The sequence below is a fragment of the Ranitomeya imitator genome, chromosome 3, assembly GCF_032444005.1.
Source record: "Ranitomeya imitator isolate aRanImi1 chromosome 3, aRanImi1.pri, whole genome shotgun sequence".
In the NCBI taxonomy this organism is placed as follows: Eukaryota; Metazoa; Chordata; class Amphibia; order Anura; family Dendrobatidae; genus Ranitomeya; species Ranitomeya imitator.
In genome coordinates, this window is record NC_091284.1 from 743,993,923 (window position 1) to 744,016,178 (window position 22,256).

Below are 22,256 nucleotides of genomic sequence, written 5' to 3' on the forward strand. Positions count from 1 at the left end.
CGCGTTGCCCCCTATGTCTGCTTAGGTGATGTAAGGTAGACAGCCAACCTATAATTAACTGTCCTGCGGAGTTTGAAGTAAGGCCTAGAGTCAGTTACTTCCTCGGTGTTCCGGCCACCGGCTACGCGCCTCAGTAGGATGTTGCCGTTCTCCGGGCACGACTCCTACTGGTTCTCCTTTGTGCTTGATCTCGTTTCTCACTGTCTACAATATCCTTCGCTTCGTGTCTTTCTTAGGATACCGCCGCCGGGTGTGCAGGCGCGGTTCCGTAGCGTTCTATTCTGGTCGCTAGGTACCTGCCAGGTTCCCACGCCTGACAGGGACCCCCCCTGAATCTTCTCCCTGCAACACCCCCTGCCACGGGATGTTGCCTGAATCCAACCCAGTCAGCTTCTGACTAACTGCCTATCCAACCCCTAGTTTTACCAGTGTGAGGAGTGGCCTAATAAATAAAACCTTTTTCTCCCCCTAGTGGCCGGAGTGTGAAGTGTAATGTGTGCTGGTGAGACCTGATCAGAGAACTCCTTTAGTGCCATCAGACGTACCATCACTCCCCTTAGCGGCAGAGCGTCATACTGCAACGACCAGGTCTCTGGGGCGCTGCAGGGACATCCCCTTTAAACATGCTCATAAGGTAGCCATCAGCTTGACAAGAAGTATATCCTCCAAGTTCCCAAACCTGGATTTTCATTTAGTAGAGTTGTACCTGGAGTAAATGGAGTGCACCTTCAGGACAATACACAGAGGTCATTCAATCTGTAGGTGATGCAATCGCCCCTGTGAAGCTATAATGGCTTCTGGTAGTGGTTACCACTCTGTGCTTGGGGATATTATGCATTTTATGCTGGAGTTTCTTTGTGACTTTTTGTAGAAATGGATGGGTATCCTCAGGGAGCCTCAAGTCTATGGGGCCACAGAGGATTCTGAGTACAGACTTTCACGGTTCAAAAGGCGTGAACTAGCCTTAATGCATGTTAGAGACCAAATAATTCAGAGACTGGCCATCAGTAGGGATGAGCGAACGTGCGCGGTGATACTCTACTATCACTTGAGGCCCTGGGGCCTTCAGGACTGCACGTGCAGGTTATGTATTACCTCCATTTTCTCCACCCTTAATATGCATTAAATGTGGGCCATGGCTTGCTGGTAAGCCTTTTGTGCACAGCCATATCTTGATTACTATTAACTGTTCACTGGCAGCTATGTAAGCTTATACAGCACTAAACACTTTATTTATTGTTCATTTTTTGTATCAGTCCATGTTTACTACAATACTGGGTACGGAGACCCCTACAAGTAGAGATATGTACTATTGATTATGGATTGATCTTTAATGACAATTTGCACTACTTTGCTTATTAATCCACTGTTTAAAGGTTATTTAACCCCCTCTGCATACTGATTTTATATATACTTCAATGGTTGTGATGCATGATCTGCACATCTGCAGTTTTATTTTGCATGTGTATTTCCATTTTTGGACGGTATATTTTTATAAAAAAGAAAGTGTTTTAATTAGTATTTAATAAAGCTTTGTTGTTTGTGTACCTATGACATTTGCTTCCATATAAATGCTTCCAACATGCTTGCCAGCACCACCCAGTCTTCCCCGCTGTCCATTCTCACCTGCCAACAGTCTGGATCACTTCATCTTCATCCTGATCCTCCTTTATTCCACCATGTTAAGTCCTGGTAGACCAGTGATCCCACGCTTGGACAATACTAGGAGCTCTTTACAATATCACTTCTTGATTGTGGCCTCTTTCCCTGCATGTTCCAAGAGGGACAGTAGAACATGCTGTTTAGTAATTGCACAAAACTTAGAGCAGCCACAAGAAAATGACGGTGAGGAATGACAAATTTTGTCTAAGGAGGTAGATAACGATGAGACACAGTTGCCACTAAGTCAGTTTGTCAAGTCAGAAGGACCAGGGTGCGGCGGTGGAAGACAAGGTGGTGGTTGACGAAGTCGCCAGCCCAACCTGGGAATCTGGCATGCAGAGCGAGGCCAGCAGCGCTGAGGGGGAGAGATCAGTAGCACTGAAGCAGGCAGGAATAGACAGTGGGGGAAGAGACTGAGAAGGCGGGCAACTGTTCCACAGAGCATCTACGCTCATGAATTACTCTGTCAAAGAGTTAGGTGTTCCCCAGTCTGGGACTTTATTAAATAGCTTAATTAAAATGGTCATTTGCAACCTGTGCCATGCCACGATCAGCAGGGACCTGTGTTATGATCTGGTGGCCTTGGAGCAGCATGAGACGTACTCTGGAGAAGGTGGCACCTGTACTGACCGCAAATCCTGAACCTAGCAGCGCAACTAGAAGTAGCCGTGGGGGGTACCTAACACTCCCTAGACCCCTCGACACAGCCTAAGAGACTAACTACCCCTAAAGACAGAAACAGGAAACCTATCTTGCCTCAGAGAAAATCCCCAAAGGACAGACAGCCCCCACAAATATTGACTGTGAGAGGAGAGGGGAAAAAACACACGCAGACATGAAATCAGGATTTAGCATAGGAAGCCATACTAGCTAAACAGAAAGAAAAGAACAGAGAACTATGCGGTCAGTATTAAAACACTAGAAAATATCCACCACAGAAAATACAAAACACCACATCTGACTAAAGACATGGAGGGTATATCTGCATCTCCAGAGACACAGCAAGGCTGCAAAAAATACTTCACAGACAAAGCTGGACAAGACAAAACATGGAAATGCACAGAACTATAAGGTCCACAGCAGGTGGACAGCAAAAACAAAGCCAGGACTTATCTTTGAAGAAAAGCACAGCGAACAGGAGAGACCAGAAGGGATGTGAATCCTCCAAAAACAATGGACAACTGGCAGGGACTAAAGAGTCCTGCAAAGCTATATACCCCAGTCAGTCTTGCAATTAGTAGATACACCTGTCCAATCCTGCAGTCCAGGCACAACTGCATTACCCTCTACAACCATCGGAGGGAGCCCGAAAGCTGAATTCACAACAGACCTGACCACTAAGCACCTAACCACCACCAGCCTGATCAGGGGCATGTCATCTAAGCACCCGACTCTGGGACGAACGATTGGGTTCATGATTGGTATCAGCAGTGCTAGCGAATGGCACCACTGCCTCTTACCCGTTCTAAGTTCTTCTTCCCAGTCCCCTGAAGACACAAAAGAGAATAGTAAAACCAAAAACACTCAGTTTGAAAAAATGTTGCAGTAATCCGCAAGTGCTAGTAAAAGATGTAAAAAACAGGGTATTTGGTTGATACGTTTTTTGCAAAAAATGTATACTAAGCTGCTCTACCAATCTTCACGGTATACCCTTATCAGAGCAGTCCTAACTAATGTATGCAATCCCTATCTGATGTATTTAAAAACCTGATCATCTGTATATAACCTGTGTGAACAGGGTTCAGAGAGGAAAAATCCATGTGTGCATACAGGGTAGAACAGCTTTTGTGCAGATAGCCCAAGATAGCCCCTGTCTGACATTGGCACAGATACCTCCCGCTCTGCACCTATCCTTGCACATTCTGACGCTCCATCATCAGGCCCTTCCAAAGCCTTGCCCCAGCACAGCGTTTGGCTGTCCCTACCACCAGGCTTTGGAAAGAAAGAAAACTTTTCCATCCTCCTATAGGTCCAAAGCAGTTTAGGTTTGTTGACATCAAGGGTTTCAGCCGACTCGTAGGCATCCCAAGGTACTCAATCCCAGCTGTCACTTTTTTTTCCCAGTGTGGCGTCCCTGCCTTGTACCACCGTGTGTCCAGGAACATCACCTGTGCCCTCATCAATAAAGTTACTGGCATTGCCCACTTAAAGATTGACACCTGGACAAGCTCTTGTGGCCAGGCACGCTACATTTCCCTGACGGCACACTAGGTGAATATTATGAAGGCTGGGGTTGAATCCCACCTTGGCCCGTCACGTGCTACCGACGCCGAGGGTTGCCTGCCCTACTTATTTCGGGGTTTCCTCCACCTCCTACAGCAGTTTCTGTACCCCCTCCTGCTCCTCCTCATCTTCCATCTGTTATGTGGTATCTGAGAGCACGTCGTCCACATCAGCTGGAAGCTCTGCAGCACTGTCTCAACAAAGAGGCAACAGGCTCTACTGAAGCTCATTTGTCTAGGAGACAAACCGCACACCATGGCAGAGTTGTTGAAAGGAATATCAGAGCAGACAGATTTGTGGGTCTCTCCTCTGATCCTACAACAATGCATGGTCACGTGTGATAATGGCCGTAACCTGTTGGCAGCTGTGAAGCTGGTGTGCGACGTCACCATGTGCTGGAACTCTACAATGCACATGTATGCAAGGCTTTATAAGCACCAGAGGTCAGTTGTGGAATGCCAGCTCCAACATGCCTGTCCTTATTCTGGTCAGCCCCCGCACATATCAACTGAAGAGTGGGTATGGATTACTGACATTTGTGCGGTTCTCCAAGACTTTGCATGCGAAGCAGGTGGGGATGGAGGAAGACATGCAACAGAGAGATACTATCCTGCCCAGCCTCATCTCATCTGCTCAGCGCGGATTGTGTAACATTGAGGAGGAACAGGAGCTGGCATGAGCTGTCCCTCTATGCCTTGGAGGTGTTGTTTTGCACTGCTGCTAGCTTCTTGTCTGAGCAGTTTTTAGTTCCATAAAGGGGGTCACAACGGACTGGCGCTTTTGCCTGTCAGCAGAGAATGCTGACAAGTTCACTGCGATAAAAAGGAACAAAGACCGGATTAGATCCGACTTTTCAACATCACTAGATGACAACAGCACAAAAAGTTTGTAATATTCAATATTTGAATGAGGCCGCCAGTTGTTGCCTTCTAGAGTCTACAGTCATGGACAAAAATTTTGAGAATGAGACAAATATTAATTTTTCCAAAGTCTACTGCTTCATTTTTTTTCTAATGGCAATTTGCATATACTCCTGAATGTCAGAGTGATCAGCTTAACAGCAATTACTGTACTTGCAAAGTCAATATTTGCCCAGAAAATGAACTTTAACCCCCAAAACACATTTCAACATCATTGCAGTCCTGCCTTAAAAGGAGCAGCTAACATCGTTTTAGTGATTGATCCATTAACACAGGTGTGGGTGTTGATGAGGACAGGGCTGGCGATCAATCAGTCATGATTAAGTAAGAATGACATCACTGGGCACTTTAAAAGGAGGCTGGTGCTTGGTATCATTGTTTTATCTTCAGTTAACCATGGTTATCTCTAAAGAAACACGTGCAGCCATCATTGCACTGCACAAAAATGGCCTAACAGGGAAGAGTATCGCAGCTATAAAGATTGCACCTCAGTCAACAATCTATCGCATCATCAAGAACTTCAAGGAGAGAGCTTCCATTGTTGTCAAAAAGGCTCCAGGGCGCCCAAGAAAGACCAGCAAGCACCAGGACCATATCTTAAAACTTTCAGCTGCGGGATCGGACTACCAGCAGTGCCGAGCTTGCTCAGGAATGGCAGCAGGCTGGTGTGAGTGCTTCTGCATGCACTGTGAGGCGGAGACTCTTTGAGAAAGGCCTGGTTTCAAGGAGGGCAGCAAAGAAGCCACTTCTCTCCAGAAAAAACATCGGGGACCGACTGATATTCTGCAAAAGGTACAGGGAGTGGACTGCTGAGGACTGGGGCAAAGTCATTTTCTCTGATGAATCCCCTTTTCAATTGTTTGGGACATCTGGAAAACAGCTTATTCGGAGAAGAAGAGGTGAGCGCTACCACCAGTCTTGTCTCATGCCAACTGTAAAGCATCCTGAAACCATTCATGTGTGGGGTTGCTTCTCAGCCAAGGGAATCGGCTCACTCACAGTCTTGCCTAAAAACACAGCCATGAATAAAGAATGGTACCAGAATTTCCTCCAAGAGCAACTTCTCCCAACCGTCCAAGAGCAGTTTGGCGCCCAACAATGCCTTTTCCAGCATGATGGAGCACCTTGCCATAAAGCAAAGGTGATAACTAAATGGCTCATGGAACAAAACATAGAGATTTTGGGTCCATGGCCTGGAAACTCCCCAGATCTTAATCCCATTGAGAACTTGTGGTCAATCATCAAGAGACGGGTGGACAAACAAAAACCAACAAATTCTGGCAAAATGCAAGCACTGATTATGCAAGAATGGACTGCTATCAGTCAGGATTTGGTCCAGAAGTTGATTGAGAGCATGCCAGGGAGAATTGCAGAGGTCTTGAAGAAGAAAGGTCAACACTGCAAATATTGACTTGCTGCATTAACCATTCTGTCAATATAACCTATTGGTACTCCTAATATGATTGCAATTATATTTCTGTATGTGATATAAACATCAGACAAACACTAATAAAAACCAGAGGGCAGCAGATCATGTGAAATTATAATTTTGGTGTCATTCTCAAAAATTTTGGCCATGACTGTATGGATGACTGGATGACCCTCCTTATAATTTTTTCCTGGCTTTGCACTTTTTGTGTAGAAGTACCACAACTACACTTTCTTAATTTTCTTTCAATGAGGCACACCAGTTGGTGCTTTCAAGTGTGTATGGATAACCCTGCTTGTAATTTTTGGCAGGCTTTATACCGTGTGCTGAGCTTTTATGAGTGTAGGCGTAGCACAGCTACACTTTCTTCACAATAATTAAATGAGTCTCTACAGTTGGTGCCTTCAAGGCTGTATGGATGACCCTGCTTGTAATGTTTGGCAGGATTTGCACTTAGTGCATAGCCTTTATGAGTCTAGGAGTACCTGTACATGACAATTTGAACAGACTGTGTATGAGGCCCTCTTTTATCTCTAATACAAGGTGTATCTGAGTTCCTAATTTTGGACATTTCTTGCTTTCTTCATAAATTACACTGACATTTCCAAATTTTTTTTTTATAAAATTCCATTTTTGTTTATTTAAATTAAATATTTTTTTAATCCTTCTTACACTTTGCCTTCTAGGCAAGTCATTATGTAGGGAAAATGTTTCTAAGGCTAGGTTCACATTGCGTTAGTGCAATCCGTTTAGCGGATATGCTAAATATAAGTATAACGGATTGCGCTAACGCAATGTCCAAAAAGGATTGCGTTTGGCAATCCCGCTAGCGCAGATGCCCGATCTGCGCTAGCGAAGAACGGACCCTGAACGCTGCAAGCAGCGTTCGAGGTCCGTCCGAAACTAACGGCACATCGCTGACGCATGCCGAAAAAGGCATACGTTTAGCGATGCGTTACAATCCGTTAGCACATTGCAGTCAATGGGTGCGCTAATGGATCCGTTACATAGCGTTAATTGCGCCAATTTAGCCATGTAATGGATTCTGTTAGCGGACACCCACTAACGCAATGTGAACCTAGCCTTAATTTTTTTTTTTTTTTTCCTGTAAACTCAAATTTTTGAATGTTTTATTGTCACTTCTTAAAGTGGAGTAAAAGTGTGACACCATTGTTCTCAGCAGTGATCTGGGAGTCAGAGATGCTTCCAGGGGTCTTCCCCACGCTGTTCTCCTTCCATTTACCACTTTTTCCATCCATTTCAACATTTTCACTGCTCTCAGACCTCCTTGTAAGGTCTGCTGGAAAACTGCTTGGCTTATTACTCATTACTCAAAACGAGCATCAAAGCACTAGGAATCGTTTGGTCTCAGTAACGAGCAGAAAAGTGTTTTAGTGCTCGCTCATGTCTAGGGAGCAGAAAATGCATGAAGTCTTATTTTCACCACTTGGGGGCAGTAGTGCTCCACAGCTATAAATCATTTTTTATTACTTTGAATTTCTGATATTGCCATTACTGGAGGTTTATTTTGTGCTTGTGAATTATACGTCAAGCTATCTCATGGCAGATTTCAGCGTTCAGTAACATTTTGTGTGGGTTTTGTTGTACCTTGCCATATAAGCGAATCCATATGGATGGCAAATAAGAAAAATAAGGAAAAAAGTACTTGAAATATTGTCCGGATCTCTTCTATATGCTGCTCCTGGTAGGACTGGTATATGTGTAGGCAGGCTGTGGTCTGTTGAAATGGATTTTTACCATTTTCTTAATGATATTTATATGCAGTATCAGCCAGTCTTCAAGCAGGGGCTGAGTGCACATTACAGGGCTTGTTTATATTATGTGGTGGATCCTGGCCAAAAAAAATAAAAATAAAATATCAAGAAATTGAGCAATATTGTATCAGCAGTGTACTTATTTCTCACTCCCCACCTTTAACCATACCCACCACCAACCAATGCATCCAACGGCTGCAGCAACCCTTTTCAGAAAAATGTTCTTTCCAAGTAGGCGAGAAACCCCTCAGATGCTGCAGTCAATATTGACTGTGACACCGAAGTGGGTTAGTTGAGTTACATAAGGCAACTTCTTCCTCTGTTTCCGTGAGGTGGTTGTGGTGATCATGGGTTGCCAACACAGCTGAGGGTCTAACATCGGTCACTGCAAGACCGAAGAAAAGCAGTGTATTATCTAAGCAATCAAAATCCCATAGTGAGGAAAAGTATCAACAGTCATGTTACTTGCCACAAGTGAGTTTGTATGAGCATCACATGCTTGAAACAAAGTTGCTTACCCACAATTTTGGAAAGGTGACAACAATTTTTTCTGGACCGTTTGGGGGGTTTTGTGTGAAATGATGTCCAATTTGCCTTTTTTTCTCTTTGGTGTTGTTCAAATATACACAAAGGAAATAAACATGTCTTTTACTAAGCGTGTCATTGCATTAATTTTCTGGAACAAATAATAATATTTTTTTTGGGAACAATTTCAAGGGTGCCAACACTTCTCACCTCTCCACGGTGGGGCAGATTCTGTAGTTGTAGTCATACAGGAATGTTTCATGGACATTGTTGTCTGCTTGTTCACTTCTGCTTATCGTCCCATTTATTGTTTGTCTTGCAGTAAAGTCATCTCCGGGATGAAGGTGAAAAAACAATCGCTCAAAACCAGCAAGCAAATGTCAGCTGAAGAGCGAGGGTTCATGAGGGAGGCCTCCAAAAAGTAAGTGACAAGGAACAAGTTTATACATGTATTTATTTTACTCTCTTATACAGAAGCATTAAATCCACAGCACTTTATCATCACTGTACCCATTGGGGCTCACAATACCTCTAGGAATGAGACTGTGTTCACACGTGGAGTATTTGCTCAGGATATACTGATGTACAATACTGGCCTTATTAGAAGCGATTTATCCACCAATAATTAATGTGTCATACCTAAATGTTACATGTGTGTGTTGAAAAAACGATGTTAAATCCTCCCTGCCTGTGCGTAGCAGACCAGTCGGGGAGAACATGGGCGCTAGTATCACCTACAGTGGAGTGATTGATATCTAAGGGGTGAGGAGCAGACGGACTCCTCTCTTTGGATATTCTGGAGGGTCAGGAACGCCGCTGTGGACCAGATCCCAGCCAAGCTGTAGCAATGACTGACCGCACTCCATGACTGCACAAGGCAGGGAGGGGTTAATATCACCTTTTAGCACAAATATTTAGCGTTTTGGGTATAACTGTGATTATTAATAAAAGGTATAAGGAGGCCGATGGTTGTCAGCTCAATGGGTGAAATTCACTAGGGGCAGCCATGAAAGTAAATCGGTACAAGATGGCATACTCGCCCCTGCATTCTGGTCCCGTGCTGTCAGCCTGGGGGGAGAGTGGTGACGTTGCCCACCACCAGTGAATAGAGCGCTGCCTCCACTGATTATCTGCAGGTTCACAAATCCTGCTGTATTTTATGGGTTTAACCCCATGACTGTCCATAGGTAAGTAGGAAGTATACGTATTGTGCAGAGAACCCCTTTATACACATTACTTAATAATATTTATTCCCTTAAGGGATAGGTAAAATATTAGACACCTGAGGACTCCACCTATCCACTATTAGTGTGTATATGTTAGGCGATCCCAGTATATAAACCTGGGCCATTGTACAGTTATGATGCTGCCAGTGCTATCGGGTCATTTAATGGGAAATCTTGGTTGTCTGACAACTGAGTACACAGGAGAGAAGGCAGAAGAGTTGCTTTTTGATAACACTTCTGTCTTGTCTGATTCTTATGAGTGGCGCTCAGCAGCTGGTAGTTATGAATGTAGCCAGTGTCTCTGAACCTGCAGTGCTGCCCCTGGCCTGTTGGTGGCAGTCACACACCACACACCGGGGTAGGACCTGTCCCGAACAGCTGGTAGTTATGAATGTAGCCAGTGTCTGTGAATCTGCAGTGCTGCCCCTGGCCTGTTGGTGGCAGTCACACACCACACACCGGGGTAGGACCTGTCCCGAACAGCTGGTAGTTATGAATGTAGCCAGTGTCTGTGAATCTGCAGTGCTGCCCCTGGCCTGTTGGTGGCAGTCACACACCACACACCGGGGTAGGACCTGCCCCAAACAGCTGGTAGTTATGAATGTAGCCAGTGTCTGTGAATCTGCAGTGCTGCCCCTGGCCTGTTGGTGGCAGTCACACACCACACACCGGGGTAGGACCTGTCCCGAACAGCTGGTAGTTATGAATGTAGCCAGTGTCTGTGAATCTGCAGTGCTGCCCCTGGCCTGTTGGTGGCAGTCACACACCACACACCGGGGTAGGACCTGTCCCGAACAGCTGGTAGTTATGAATGTAGCCAGTGTCTGTGAATCTGCAGTGCTGCCCCTGGCCTGTTGGTGGCAGTCACACACCACACACCGGGGTAGGACCTGTCCCGAACAGCTGGTAGTTATGAATGTAGCCAGTGTCTGTGAACCTGCAGTGCTGCCCCTGGCCTGTTGGTGGCAGTCACACACCACACACCGGGGTAGGACCTGTCCCGAACAGCTGGTAGTTATGAATGTAGCCAGTGTCTGTGAACCTGCAGTGCTGCCCCTGGCCTGTTGGTGGCAGTCACACACCACACACCGGGGTAGGACCTGTCCCGAACAGCTGGTAGTTATGAATGTAGCCAGTGTCTGTGAACCTGCAGTGCTGCCCCTGGCCTGTTGGTGGCAGTCACACACCACACACCGGGGTAGGACCTGTCCCGAACAGCTGGTAGTTATGAATGTAGCCAGTGTCTGTGAACCTGCAGTGCTGCCCCTGGCCTGTTGGTGGCAGTCACACACCACACACCGGGGTAGGACCTGCCTCGCAGTGGCGTCTATGGACTGAGACTAATTAGTTACTCACATTAAATGGAGATGACAGGATTCTCAGTGGTGGGTATGGTATAATGTTTGGGTTTTCTCCCTTCTAACCTGTCGCAGCTAATTATAAGACACAGACAGCCTTGTCCTTCAGGCTCTTCTGTAGTGTGAGGCGTGAGATAGACAGAGATTACTGTGTTCACAGGAGTTGGGAAAGTAAATAATTGCCAATGTGGCACAATAATACTCAAGGCTGATCTGTAAGTGGCTGCAGAACTTCTCTGTCTGGATAAACAAAGAGGTTCTGTGGCAGTGATAAGCGTGACCCCTCCATAGCTCCGGGATTATGGCCGGCGGACGATCAGCCTAGTGTCGCTGCTCTTATGTGTCACACAGCAGGGGGCCAAGTGCCATCATTTGCATGAAAATTCATTTAACGCCTAAATTAAGAGGACGTAAATCCTATTTTATGCAGTCAGACATGTTGGTTTTAGTTCAAAGAGAAATCCTGTGATGCTTCTCCGGATACGGGGATTTATACAAAGCGTAAACCTATTTGCTCGTTCATCAATAATCTGATCTTTGAATTTGCTTTTTTTGCCATTTCTGAGAGAGGAATATCTAGCGTCTGCTCCGTTACAGGTAGCGGCTCTGCAACAATGGATTTACACTAATGACCACGGCCATTAAAAAACCGCCAGTTGGCTACATGCCAGCCTATCTGCCGTCCTTTAATAGCCCAAGTGCGCAGAGAGTATCCTTGTTCTCCGCAGCACGTCATGATTGCACAATGTGCTGCCAAGGACAGTGGTTTTTAGCTCCTTTGCATGGCCATTTTCAGTCTTTTTTTTTTTTTTTTTTTTTTTTTTCTTCCCCCTTATTCCAAGAGCCATACGTTTTTTATTTTTCCATCAGTATAGCCGTATGAGGGCTTGCATTTTTGCAGGATTGGTTGTACTTTTGAACGACACCAATATTACAGATGCTACAGGAATTTCTGACAATTATTATTTGTATACTGCATGTGGCACCCGTCTCCCTTATTCTTCTTATGCCTGGGGTGAAGGGGGGGCAACATGGAGCTTTTATTTCTAAGACATTAGAAACCATGGAAGACTGTGAAAATATTTTCCGCAGCATGTCAATTCTTTTTGCGGATCTGCAGCGTTTCTGCACCCATTGACTTCAATTGAGGCAGGCCAAACCGCAGATGTAAAAAAAGATCTGCGGTTGTGGGTTCGAGAAACGCTGCAGATCGGGAGGAGGGAAGTGTGTGGGCGGTGTGCGTGTCTGTGTGTGTGGGGATCTGCGTGTATGTGTGTGTGCCGGTGTCTGTGTGCGGGGCTGTGTGTGTGTCTGTGTGTAGGCAGGCATCATCCGATGGGACTACTAATCACATCCGTGGACAGCAGATGCGACCGCTCTCTAGGGGCTCTGGTGATACAATGACGGAGATAATCCTCCGCACTGCATCACTCCGCCGCCAACAGGTCACCTGACTTCACCTGTCACTTGCGGCACTACAGCGTGAGAATTTTCTCACGGCTGTAGTGCTGTAAAGTGAACTCCGATGCTACACTGCGGGAGGGTTATCTCCGGTCAGTGTGTCATCGGGGAGATCATCATGGGACACTCGTTATTAAAGAGGGGCTACGTCGGAACAGGGAGTATTTGTGTTTGCTTGTTTTTTTTATTTTTTACAGGTGATCGATGGCTTCGATTGGATTAGGCATGGAATAAAAATTATGAAAAAATGTGTACTGTTTTTTCATTAAAATACTTTTTTCTGGCTTTTTTTTTTTAACAGATTAATAATTATAGGATTAATAATGGATAGACATCTTATTAACACCTCTCCATTTTTAACCAGGCTTAATGTCACCTTACAATCAACCGTGACATTAACCCTGCCCCTACAGGGCAGTGGGAATAGATAGGCTAAGTGCCAGAATTGGCATATCGTACAGATGTGCCAATTCTGGGGCAGCTGGTATTATAAGCCGGGGGGGGGGGGGCAATATCCATGGCCCCTTTCCAGGCTATGAATATCAGCCCGAAGCTGTCTGTGTAGTCTTTCTGGCTATAAATTATATGAGGACCCCACGTCATGTTTTGGGGGGTCCCTCTATTTTAATAGCCAGTTAAGGCTAATTATACAACTGTGGGCTGATATTCATAGCCTGGGAAGCTCCATGGGTATTAACCCCTTCCCTGGCTAAAAATATTGGCCCCCGGCCGTCAGGTTTCCCTCTCTGGCGCAGAAAATTGTACTGGAGCCCATGCCATTTTTTTTTTTATATATTAAAGATATCGCTTGCAGATTTTGTGTGTGTGTGTCTTTATTTATGTACCATTTTTTTTCTATCTCTGTATGTCTGTGTGTGTGTGTGTGTGTGTGTGTGTGTGTGTGTAAACACTATTCTTCCATGGAGTATGTAAAATAAGAGATTGGTCAAAGAAATTACATCACAATTTTATTTTTTTATTTTTTGAATAATAAGATCTTTAGGTTACAAAAACGCATACAAATCCCCGTCAAAAACGCTCAGATTTTTACCTGCGTTTTCTACCAAGAGGTGCAGGTTCTGAGCAGAAAATTCTGCAGGCAAATCTGCAACTTGTGCACCTACCCTGACAGCATAAAATCAATGTAAAGGAGGAAATATCAGACTAGTAATCCCACAGTAATGAATCCTAAACCTACTGTTGAGAATAAGATCAACAGCAATATTTCAGATTAATAGATTATGAGAATAACTTCTACCTATACTGCACTGTAAAGTGGATATAACAAAAATTAGATTAATCTAGTACACGCCCCTGGTTGAAACGACTGCGAAACGTACGTTGGGGGTGAGGGGGAAGTGCCATCTATCCACACTTTGTGCTCCAGCTCCGTAGTTGGGTATCGTACCCTGCTATTTTTCTAATTATCCATTTATTGTTCGTCGGACACTCCTTTCTGATCTTTCATGGGTACTTGTGTCACTGCCTTGGATAAACTAGTAGGCTATATATGGTCTATATATTTTTATGCAATAAGAAAGAAGAGAATAATGCGGCACTCACCCCGACTTGGCTGTGAAGATTGTGATCTTTATTGAAGAAAAAATAGAGATTACATCCGTCTGGACATCAGGTATGGGAGAGGGTGCGGTATAGGAGTACGGACGACGGCCGTTTCGCACACACAGGTGCTTCGACGGGTCCGGGTAGTTCTTATTGCATATGGATTACTTGCTGGATTCTATGCTGAGCACCAGTACCCTTAATGATTGTGACGCCTTATTACACAGCTGTCCACTACCAGTCCTACTTGTTTGAAGACGTCTTAGCTCTAGTGCCGTTCTGCTCTATATTCTACTATATATTTTTATACTCTACATGTATTTTACATTTGATATATTTAGGATTTGGTTATTCACTTTGACTGTCTAGTGATTAATTTTTTGTAGACCACAAATATTCCACAGGCAGGCACCCTGTATCAGCTGGATTTATATTTTGCTTGGCTTGAGCACACGAATATCATATATTAACTCTTTATGTACCATACAGAATAGCATGCCCCCCTCCTTCTGGAATCTCTGCTATTGAGATTCCTTTATGTGTTATTTTAATTCTGATTAATACAATTTTGGTTTTATATTTAATTTTCTGGTTCTCTTTCTCGGTTACTGTTATGTAAGTCTGAATTTATTTGCATCCCATGGTATGAAGTGCCAGTTACTCACTTTATGGACAACATATGATAAATGTACAAAGTAATGTAATCAGCGTACAGCATGTATAACAGTGTACATTTGGTGTGCCCTCTAAAGACCTCCACACTAGTGAGTCACTTTACACTGGCGAGGAAAAATGGCTAATTGGGCATAATTTGTCCACTTTCACTTAGGGGTGTACTCACTTTCGTTGCCAGTGGTTTACACCTTAATGGCTGTGTGTTTGTTGACTTATTTAGAGGGCACACCAAATTTACACTTATACAAGCTGTACACTGACTACTTTACATTGTATCAAACGGTCATATCTTCAGAGTTGTCCCATGAAAAGATAAAAAATATTTCCAAAAATGTGAGGGGTGTACTCACTTATGAGATACTGTATGTCACAAAAGTGTTGGAAGAGCGTTAAAATGTTCCAATGTTTGCACAGCGTGATGTTGCACAAAATTGTTGTGACTTTTTAAAGCTTTTACGCCACTTAGAACCAACTCCGCTAAAATGGGAGGAGATGGGGAGGAGACGTGGCGGGGTGGGGAGCATGGCTACGCTCCCCTTTAATTTCATCAAGTCTGCCAATGTTTTCGATGCCACAAATTCTACTCCAGTTTCAGACTTTTGGGCAATTTGCCAAAGAAGAGCGACATCAGCAGTGATGTCAGAGAACAAGCTGTGGCTGCTCCACAATTTGGAAAAGGGTGATTAGGCAGTTTCCATACAATTTGGAGACCATCAACGCACAGTGGGAAAGGTTATTCACAGTGGAAAACATTCAAGCAGTTGACGATAATCTTACCAGAAGTGGGTGTTCCAGAAAATTCACCCCAAGGTCATAGCATGCAATGCTTAAGAGAAATTGTAAATAAACCCGATGATCTACAGCCCAGACTCAAAAGATTCAAGTTCATGACCGTACAATCAGACGAAGACTGAACAAGTGTCGCTTGTTTGGAAAGGTTTACGGGAGAGAGCCTGTTCTTTCTAAAAAAAAAAAAAAAAAAAAAAAAAAAAACATGGCAGCATGTCTAAAGTTTGCAAAGTTATATATGAACAAATATACAATAATTTCCAGAACAATGTCCTTTGAACAGATGAGTCTAAGGTGTTCATGTTTGGCCATAATGGTAAAGTCCATAAACAGCATATAAACATAGGGATGAATGACCTCGGGGAGATCAAAACATCCAACACCGCGGAGACACCATCACGTTTTTCTCAACGCAGTGATCCAGAACACTGCTCCCATCTCTTATGGGAAATATGCAAATGCATGTAGAAAAGCCGTGGAGACACCATCACGTGTTTCTCAACGCAAGCAATAAATAGCCAGGTCTTTCTGCTGAAACCTGGGCACCTGGCCGCCATTGAGTTGACAACAAACTCCTTTATATAATAAAGTATTCTACGCCAAATTTGAGGACATCTATACAAAAGTTAAAGCTTTGCCTAAACTGGGTCAAGCAATGGTACAATGATCCCAGGTACACCAGCAAATCCATATCCGGCTGAAAAAGAAAATAATTAAGGTGTTGCTTGGCTCAGCCCCAGTCCTGACGTCAAACCTATTTCAATTCTGCACCTTATGAGAGCAATGTGTAAACTAATGCCCACAAGCCCCAAGGAACTTGCAGATCTCCAAAAGTGTAATAAAATGGCACGACACATAATTCAAACAGCAGGCCGCCCTAATCATGTGTCGGGACGGGCTTCAGTCTGAAGAAATGCAGCTCCTGCGACCTGTATCTCAACTGAGCGAGGAACTGTATAGTAAGAAACAATACCGGAGCTGTGGGACAAGCGTTGTGACAGTAGAATAAATAACTCGCCTACTTCTCCTACCCTGTGCTATTCTGCATTCTGGTGAGGGACCTCCGGGATGCCAGGTGGCTGTGAACTGTGTTCATATGACTGGACTTTTGGGATTCAGGGAGTTTGTTGACCCTGGTAAGGGCCACACTTCCACATGTTCTAGCCTATGCGAAAGGGGTGGATGTAAGGTGCATCTGGAGACGCCAAGAACTATCCCTTGGCCCAGGTTGACATACGCTCAGACTGTGGCTCCCTGTTCCGCCAAGTGGGAGTGGTCAATGACTTGTTGGATGCTATTGTTATTGGTCTACATTTTCCTTTGTTCAGGGACTTATGGACTAAAGCTGTAGCACCCAGTAGTCCGGTATGCCGCCAGTAGTCAGCTATGGTAACAAGGTCACATGATGTAAACAATAAATTTAATTTCACTGTATAGGCTAGAGATGAGGATGTAGTGTACTGAGCACAGACCAGCGTCAGTGCATGTGTAGCAGAGGCTGTGTATCAGGAGAGGAGTATGGTGCCGGTGAAAGTGTTGTACAGTTAAGTCCGTATATATCTGGACAGAGACAACATTTTTCTAATTTTGGTTATAGACATTACCACAATGAATTTTAAACAAAACAATTCAGATGCAGTTGAAGTTCAGACTTTCAGCTTTCATTTGAGGGTATCCACATTAAAATTGGATGAAGGGTTTAGGAGTTTCAGCTCCTTAACATGCGCCACCCTGTTTTTAAAGGGACCAAAAGTAATTGGACAATTGACTCCAAGGGTATTTCATGGACAGGTGTGGGCAATCCCTTCTTATGTCATTCTCAATTAGGCAGATAAAAGGCCTGGAGTTGATTTGAGGTGTTGTGCTTGCATTTGGAAGGTTCTGCTGTGAAGTAAACATGCGGTCATCCAATTTTAATGTGGATACCCTCAAATGAAAGCTGAAAGTCTGAACTTCAACTGCATCTGAATTGTTTTGTTTAAAATTCATTGTGGTAATGTCTATAACCAAAATTAGAAAAATGTTGTCTCTGTCCAAAAATATATGGACTTTAACTGTATGTTTTCTTGTAGTACTAGACTGACTGCATATAGTAGGCAGTGAGAGTCTTTGTAATATGCATATAGTAGAGCCTGTGTGCTGGACGTGCAGGCGGCAGAATATGCGTGTGTGATGTGCAGGCGGCAGAACATTGCATGTGTGATCTGTAGGCTCTATGTATTGGAAGATGGTGCCCAGCTCCCAGCTTTAATTGTGGGAGGGGGGGATTTAGCAAAGCCAAGCCAAAAAGGACTTGGTTAAATACTAACAATGACTTACTTAGATAATAATAATAATAATCTTTATTTTCCCGTCTCCCATGACAGCACACCTGAGAGAGGGGATCCGCCCAGTCAGGACAGGAAACCTACTGAAATAAAAGGGCGGTACCTCTCCCTCGCTTCAGTTGGGTTTCCTGTCCTGAGGGGAACCCTTGTACTGAATGTACGGCGGTACGTTGATTGAAGATTCCACTCACCCACTCCTGTCCCGGCTCTGGAAGAACAGGCAGAATGCCTGTAAGCCGGCCTTCAGGTGGTGGAAGCGCCGTTCGCAGGTCCTGGGGCCTTAGCGCACGTGCGGGCGTTGGCAGCGCGGTCCGGAGTCCTGGGGCTCTTCTGCGGCTGTCACGCCGCTCTCTTCCTCCTCTGCTGCCGCCTGCTCTGATTTCCGGGTGCGCGGCGGTGATGCGCGCGGGGCACGCTGGGAGTAGGCGTGGCCTCGTGACGTCGCTGCTGCGCGCCGGATCCAAGATGGCGTCTCAGGAATCCCCTGGCGGTCTCCGGTGGGCGCAGAGGTGGGGGAGGGGCCAAAAAAGAGTACCGGAAGAGGCGGTGAGCAGTGTGGATTACCCCTTAAAAGGGTGTGGATCCACAAGAAAAGTGCTCGTACGTACAGAGCTCAGCTATGGAGGACTGTACTGAGCAACACTCAAATCAGTCATCACCACAGCCGCAGCAGCAGCAGGAGAACTTATCAGGTGCCATGTCTGCTCACCAGCATACTAGGAGGAGAAGCAGCAGTCGTCCGGATCGGAAATCGCAGGACTCCTCAGCTTCTAGGAGGGACGTTGTCCGTACTCCAGATCAGCCTCAAAAGCCGGTACCCTTGAGTGTCAGCGGGTGGTGAGTGATCTTCGTGAATGTCACATGGTGTTAATGGGCGTCATATCTCTGCTTACTTATCAGGCGCCGAGGAAGTCTAGTGCTAAAACCAAGAACAAAGAATGTGCCCTCTGCAAAACCCCGCTAGCAGTCCAATGGCAGAAAAGCCTCTGTGCAGACTGCATTCAAAAAACTATTCAGGATGAATCCCCTGACTTTACCACTAGCCTCAGAGCCATGATTAGAGCAGAGGTTAAAGGGTCTTTAAAATCAGCCCTTAAAAAGAAGAGCAAGGTCTTAGAGACTGTTCCAGATTCTGATACCCCTCAATCTGATGAGGAATATCAAGAAGGACCTCTGTCTCCCGGTTCATCCTCTTCTGTGGTCTCTGGCTCCTCTTCAGATAGTGACGTTGGGGGCAGACCATGCTTCCTGACTGAAAATACAGATAAACTGGTTAAATCTGTTAGGGCTACAATGGGCCTTAAGGACGAGAAGGAGTCCAGATCAGTAGAGGACGTTATGTTTGGTGGTTTGGAGGAGAAGAGGAAGCGTACCTTCCCTGTAAATAATAGAGTTAAAAACCTTATAGAAAAGGAGTGGAAAAAGCCAGAAAAGTCGGGTAGTCTTCCCTCAGCCTCCAAGAGACGTTATCCTTTTGATGATAAGGATTCAGAAATATGGGATAAGGCCCCTAAAATTGATGGTGCAGTGGCCAGATCTTCTAAAAGATCTTCCCTACCCTTGGAGGATGCAGGTGTCCTTCGAGACCCTCTAGACAAAAAGGCTGATGCTTTTTTAAAACATACCTGGGAGGCAGCCGCAGGAGGATTAAAGCCGGCAATAGCTAGTACATGTGTTGCCCGCTCCCTTATAGTCTGGCTGCAACAATTAGAAGATCAGTTAAAGTCTAGAGTGCCGAGAGATGAAATCATAGCCAATATGGCAATGACACAAGGAGCAGCGGCCTTTATAGCGGATTCCTCAGCCGACTCTGTAAGACTTGCAGCTAGGGCAGCAGGATTGTCGAACGCGGCAAGACGTGCCTTGTGGTTGAAAGGGTGCCCAGGGGACTTACCCTCAAAAAATAGACTCTGTTCCATCCCGTGCGACGGCAAATTCCTCTTCGGTCAGAAACTAGAGGACATTTTAGAAAAGGCTGGCGACAAGAAGAAAGGTTTTCCCCGTTTCCCAGTAGATATCAGACGGCCTTATTTTCGGAGGGGAAAATTCAATAGAGGTCGCCCCCCAGGAGATAGAAGAAACTGGGATTATAGGGATAGGAAAGGATCAGGGTACATGTTTAAGGGCCCCTCCACATCCACAAAAAAGCCCCCCCCCAAATGACGCCATGCCAGAAGTAGGGGGAAGGCTTTCTTACTATCTTCATGCCTGGTTAAATATCTCCCCCAGTCGATGGGCGTTGGATGTTGTCAACGACGGACTAAAAATAAAATTTATTCATCTACCTCGAGAGACTTTTGTGTTAACACCATGCAGGAAACTTCCAGAAGAACAGCTAGCTCTGGAAACAGAGGTATTGGGGCTAGTTCTAAAAAAGGTCCTAGTAGAAGTTCCAAAAGTAGAGGAAGGAGAAGGGTTTTATTCTCCTCTCTTCTTAATACGAAAACCAGATGGCTCACTAAGGACTATTGTCAACCTAAAAAAACTAAATCGGTCAATAAAAAATTACTCCTTCAAGATGGAGTCGGTAAGCTCAGCGATAAAGATGCTGTTTCCAGACTGCTTCATGGCAGCTATAGACTTAAAGGACGCGTACTACCATGTCCCAATTCATCAAGACTATCAAAAATTCCTGAGGGTGGCAGTGTTTGTCCAGGGTCAGCTCAAACACTACCAATATGCCGCCCTTCCATTTGGTCTATCAATAGCGCCAAGGATATTTACAAAACTGATGTCAGAGGTTATGTCCTTCCTCCGTTCCCGGGACATAGTCATCGTCCCGTACCTAGACGACTTCCTAATAATAGGCAGATCAGTGGATCACTGTCTTGCACAAGTAAAAGAAGTGACTACGACCCTAGCCATATTAGGTTGGGAGGTAAATGTCGCCAAGTCGAGATTAACACCAGTGAAGGTTCAATCCTTCCTGGGGTTGAATCTGGATTCCACGCGTCAACTCTGTCTCCTGCCAGAGAACAAAATTCTCAAAATTCAAAGTCTTGTAGAATTGGCAATACATCAACCTGTGATGACACTAAGGAAGGCGATGTCCCTGTTAGGGTCACTAACATCCTGTATTCCCGCTGTAAAATGGGCACAACTTCACCTGAGGCAATTACAGTGGGAGGTCCTGTCAACACAGAGGTTGTTAAAAGGGCATTTAGAGGGAAAAATTCATCTCTCAATGCGCGTCAGAGATTCCCTAACCTGGTGGTCAGTAAGGGATCACTTGAGCTCAGGGGTTCAGTGGCTGACTCCAATAGAGGACGTGATCACAACAGACGCGAGTGGCACAGGATGGGGTGCACATCTGAGGTCCCTTTCCGTCCAGGGGTCCTGGTCCCATACAGAAAAACATCAAACATCCAATATAAAAGAGTTATGGGCTGTAGAAAGGGCAGTAAAACATTTCCTTCCAATTCTTCAGGGTCGCCATACCAGAGTAATGTCCGACAATTACGCGGTGGTAGCCTATATCAACCATCAGGGGGGAACGAGATCCTATTCACTCATGAAGGCAACATCGGCGCTCCTTCAGTTAGCAGAATCTCACCTACTGTCTCTCACTTCTCTACACATAAAGGGGGTCGAAAACACGAAGGCGGACTACTTAAGTCGAAAAAAGCTAAGACAAGGAGAATGGTCACTGAATCCCAGGGTATTCCAACAAATAGTGCAGGCCTGGGGAGAACCGGTAATAGACTTGTTTGCCACGCTTCACAACAGGAAGGTGAACAGGTTCTGTTCGCTAGACCCGAGGGGGAACCCGGTTGCAGTAGATGCCCTCCGAATACCGTGGGAGTTCAGCCTCGCTTATGTGTTTCCACCAATAGCATTAATTCCGGTTGTAGTGAGGAAGATCAGGACGGAGCAGGCAAGGGTGATTCTGATTGCTCCATTCTGGCCGAAAAGGCCATGGTTCTCTCTCCTGAGACAAATGTCGGTAACCGATCCATGGATCCTACCAGAGGTCCCGGACCTGCTTACCCAAGGTCCAGTATGCCACTCTCAAGTGAAGGGCTTCCATCTGGCAGCCTGGAATTTGAGAGGGCATTACTGAGCAGACAGGGATTCTCGCCAGGGTTAGTTTCCACCCTGTTGAAAAGCAGGAAGCCAATTACATCAAAAATTTATGGTAGGACATGGAAGAGGTTTCTAGAGTTTCTAGGACAACCTTTGTCGGACGAGCCTCCTGTGGGTGCTATCTTGGAGTTTCTTCAAGCAGGCTTACAGTTAGGCCTGGCTACCAATACACTCAAGGTCCAAGTGTCAGCGTTAGGAGCTTTATACCATTGCAATTTAGCTTCCAATAAATGGGTGGCC

At 45.2% G+C, this 22,256-nt stretch overlaps 1 protein-coding gene across 1 annotated transcript in view; it reads left to right on the forward strand.

The window, feature by feature from the left end:
• Window positions 1–22,256, forward strand: part of MRPS31 (mitochondrial ribosomal protein S31) — a 78,902-nt gene that overhangs the window by 11,116 nt on the left and 45,530 nt on the right. Inside the window, exon 4 of the mRNA XM_069758911.1 lies at window positions 8,857–8,955. Within this exon, the coding sequence (XP_069615012.1) occupies window positions 8,857–8,955 (99 nt within the window). The remainder of the gene's footprint in view (window positions 1–8,856; window positions 8,956–22,256) is intronic.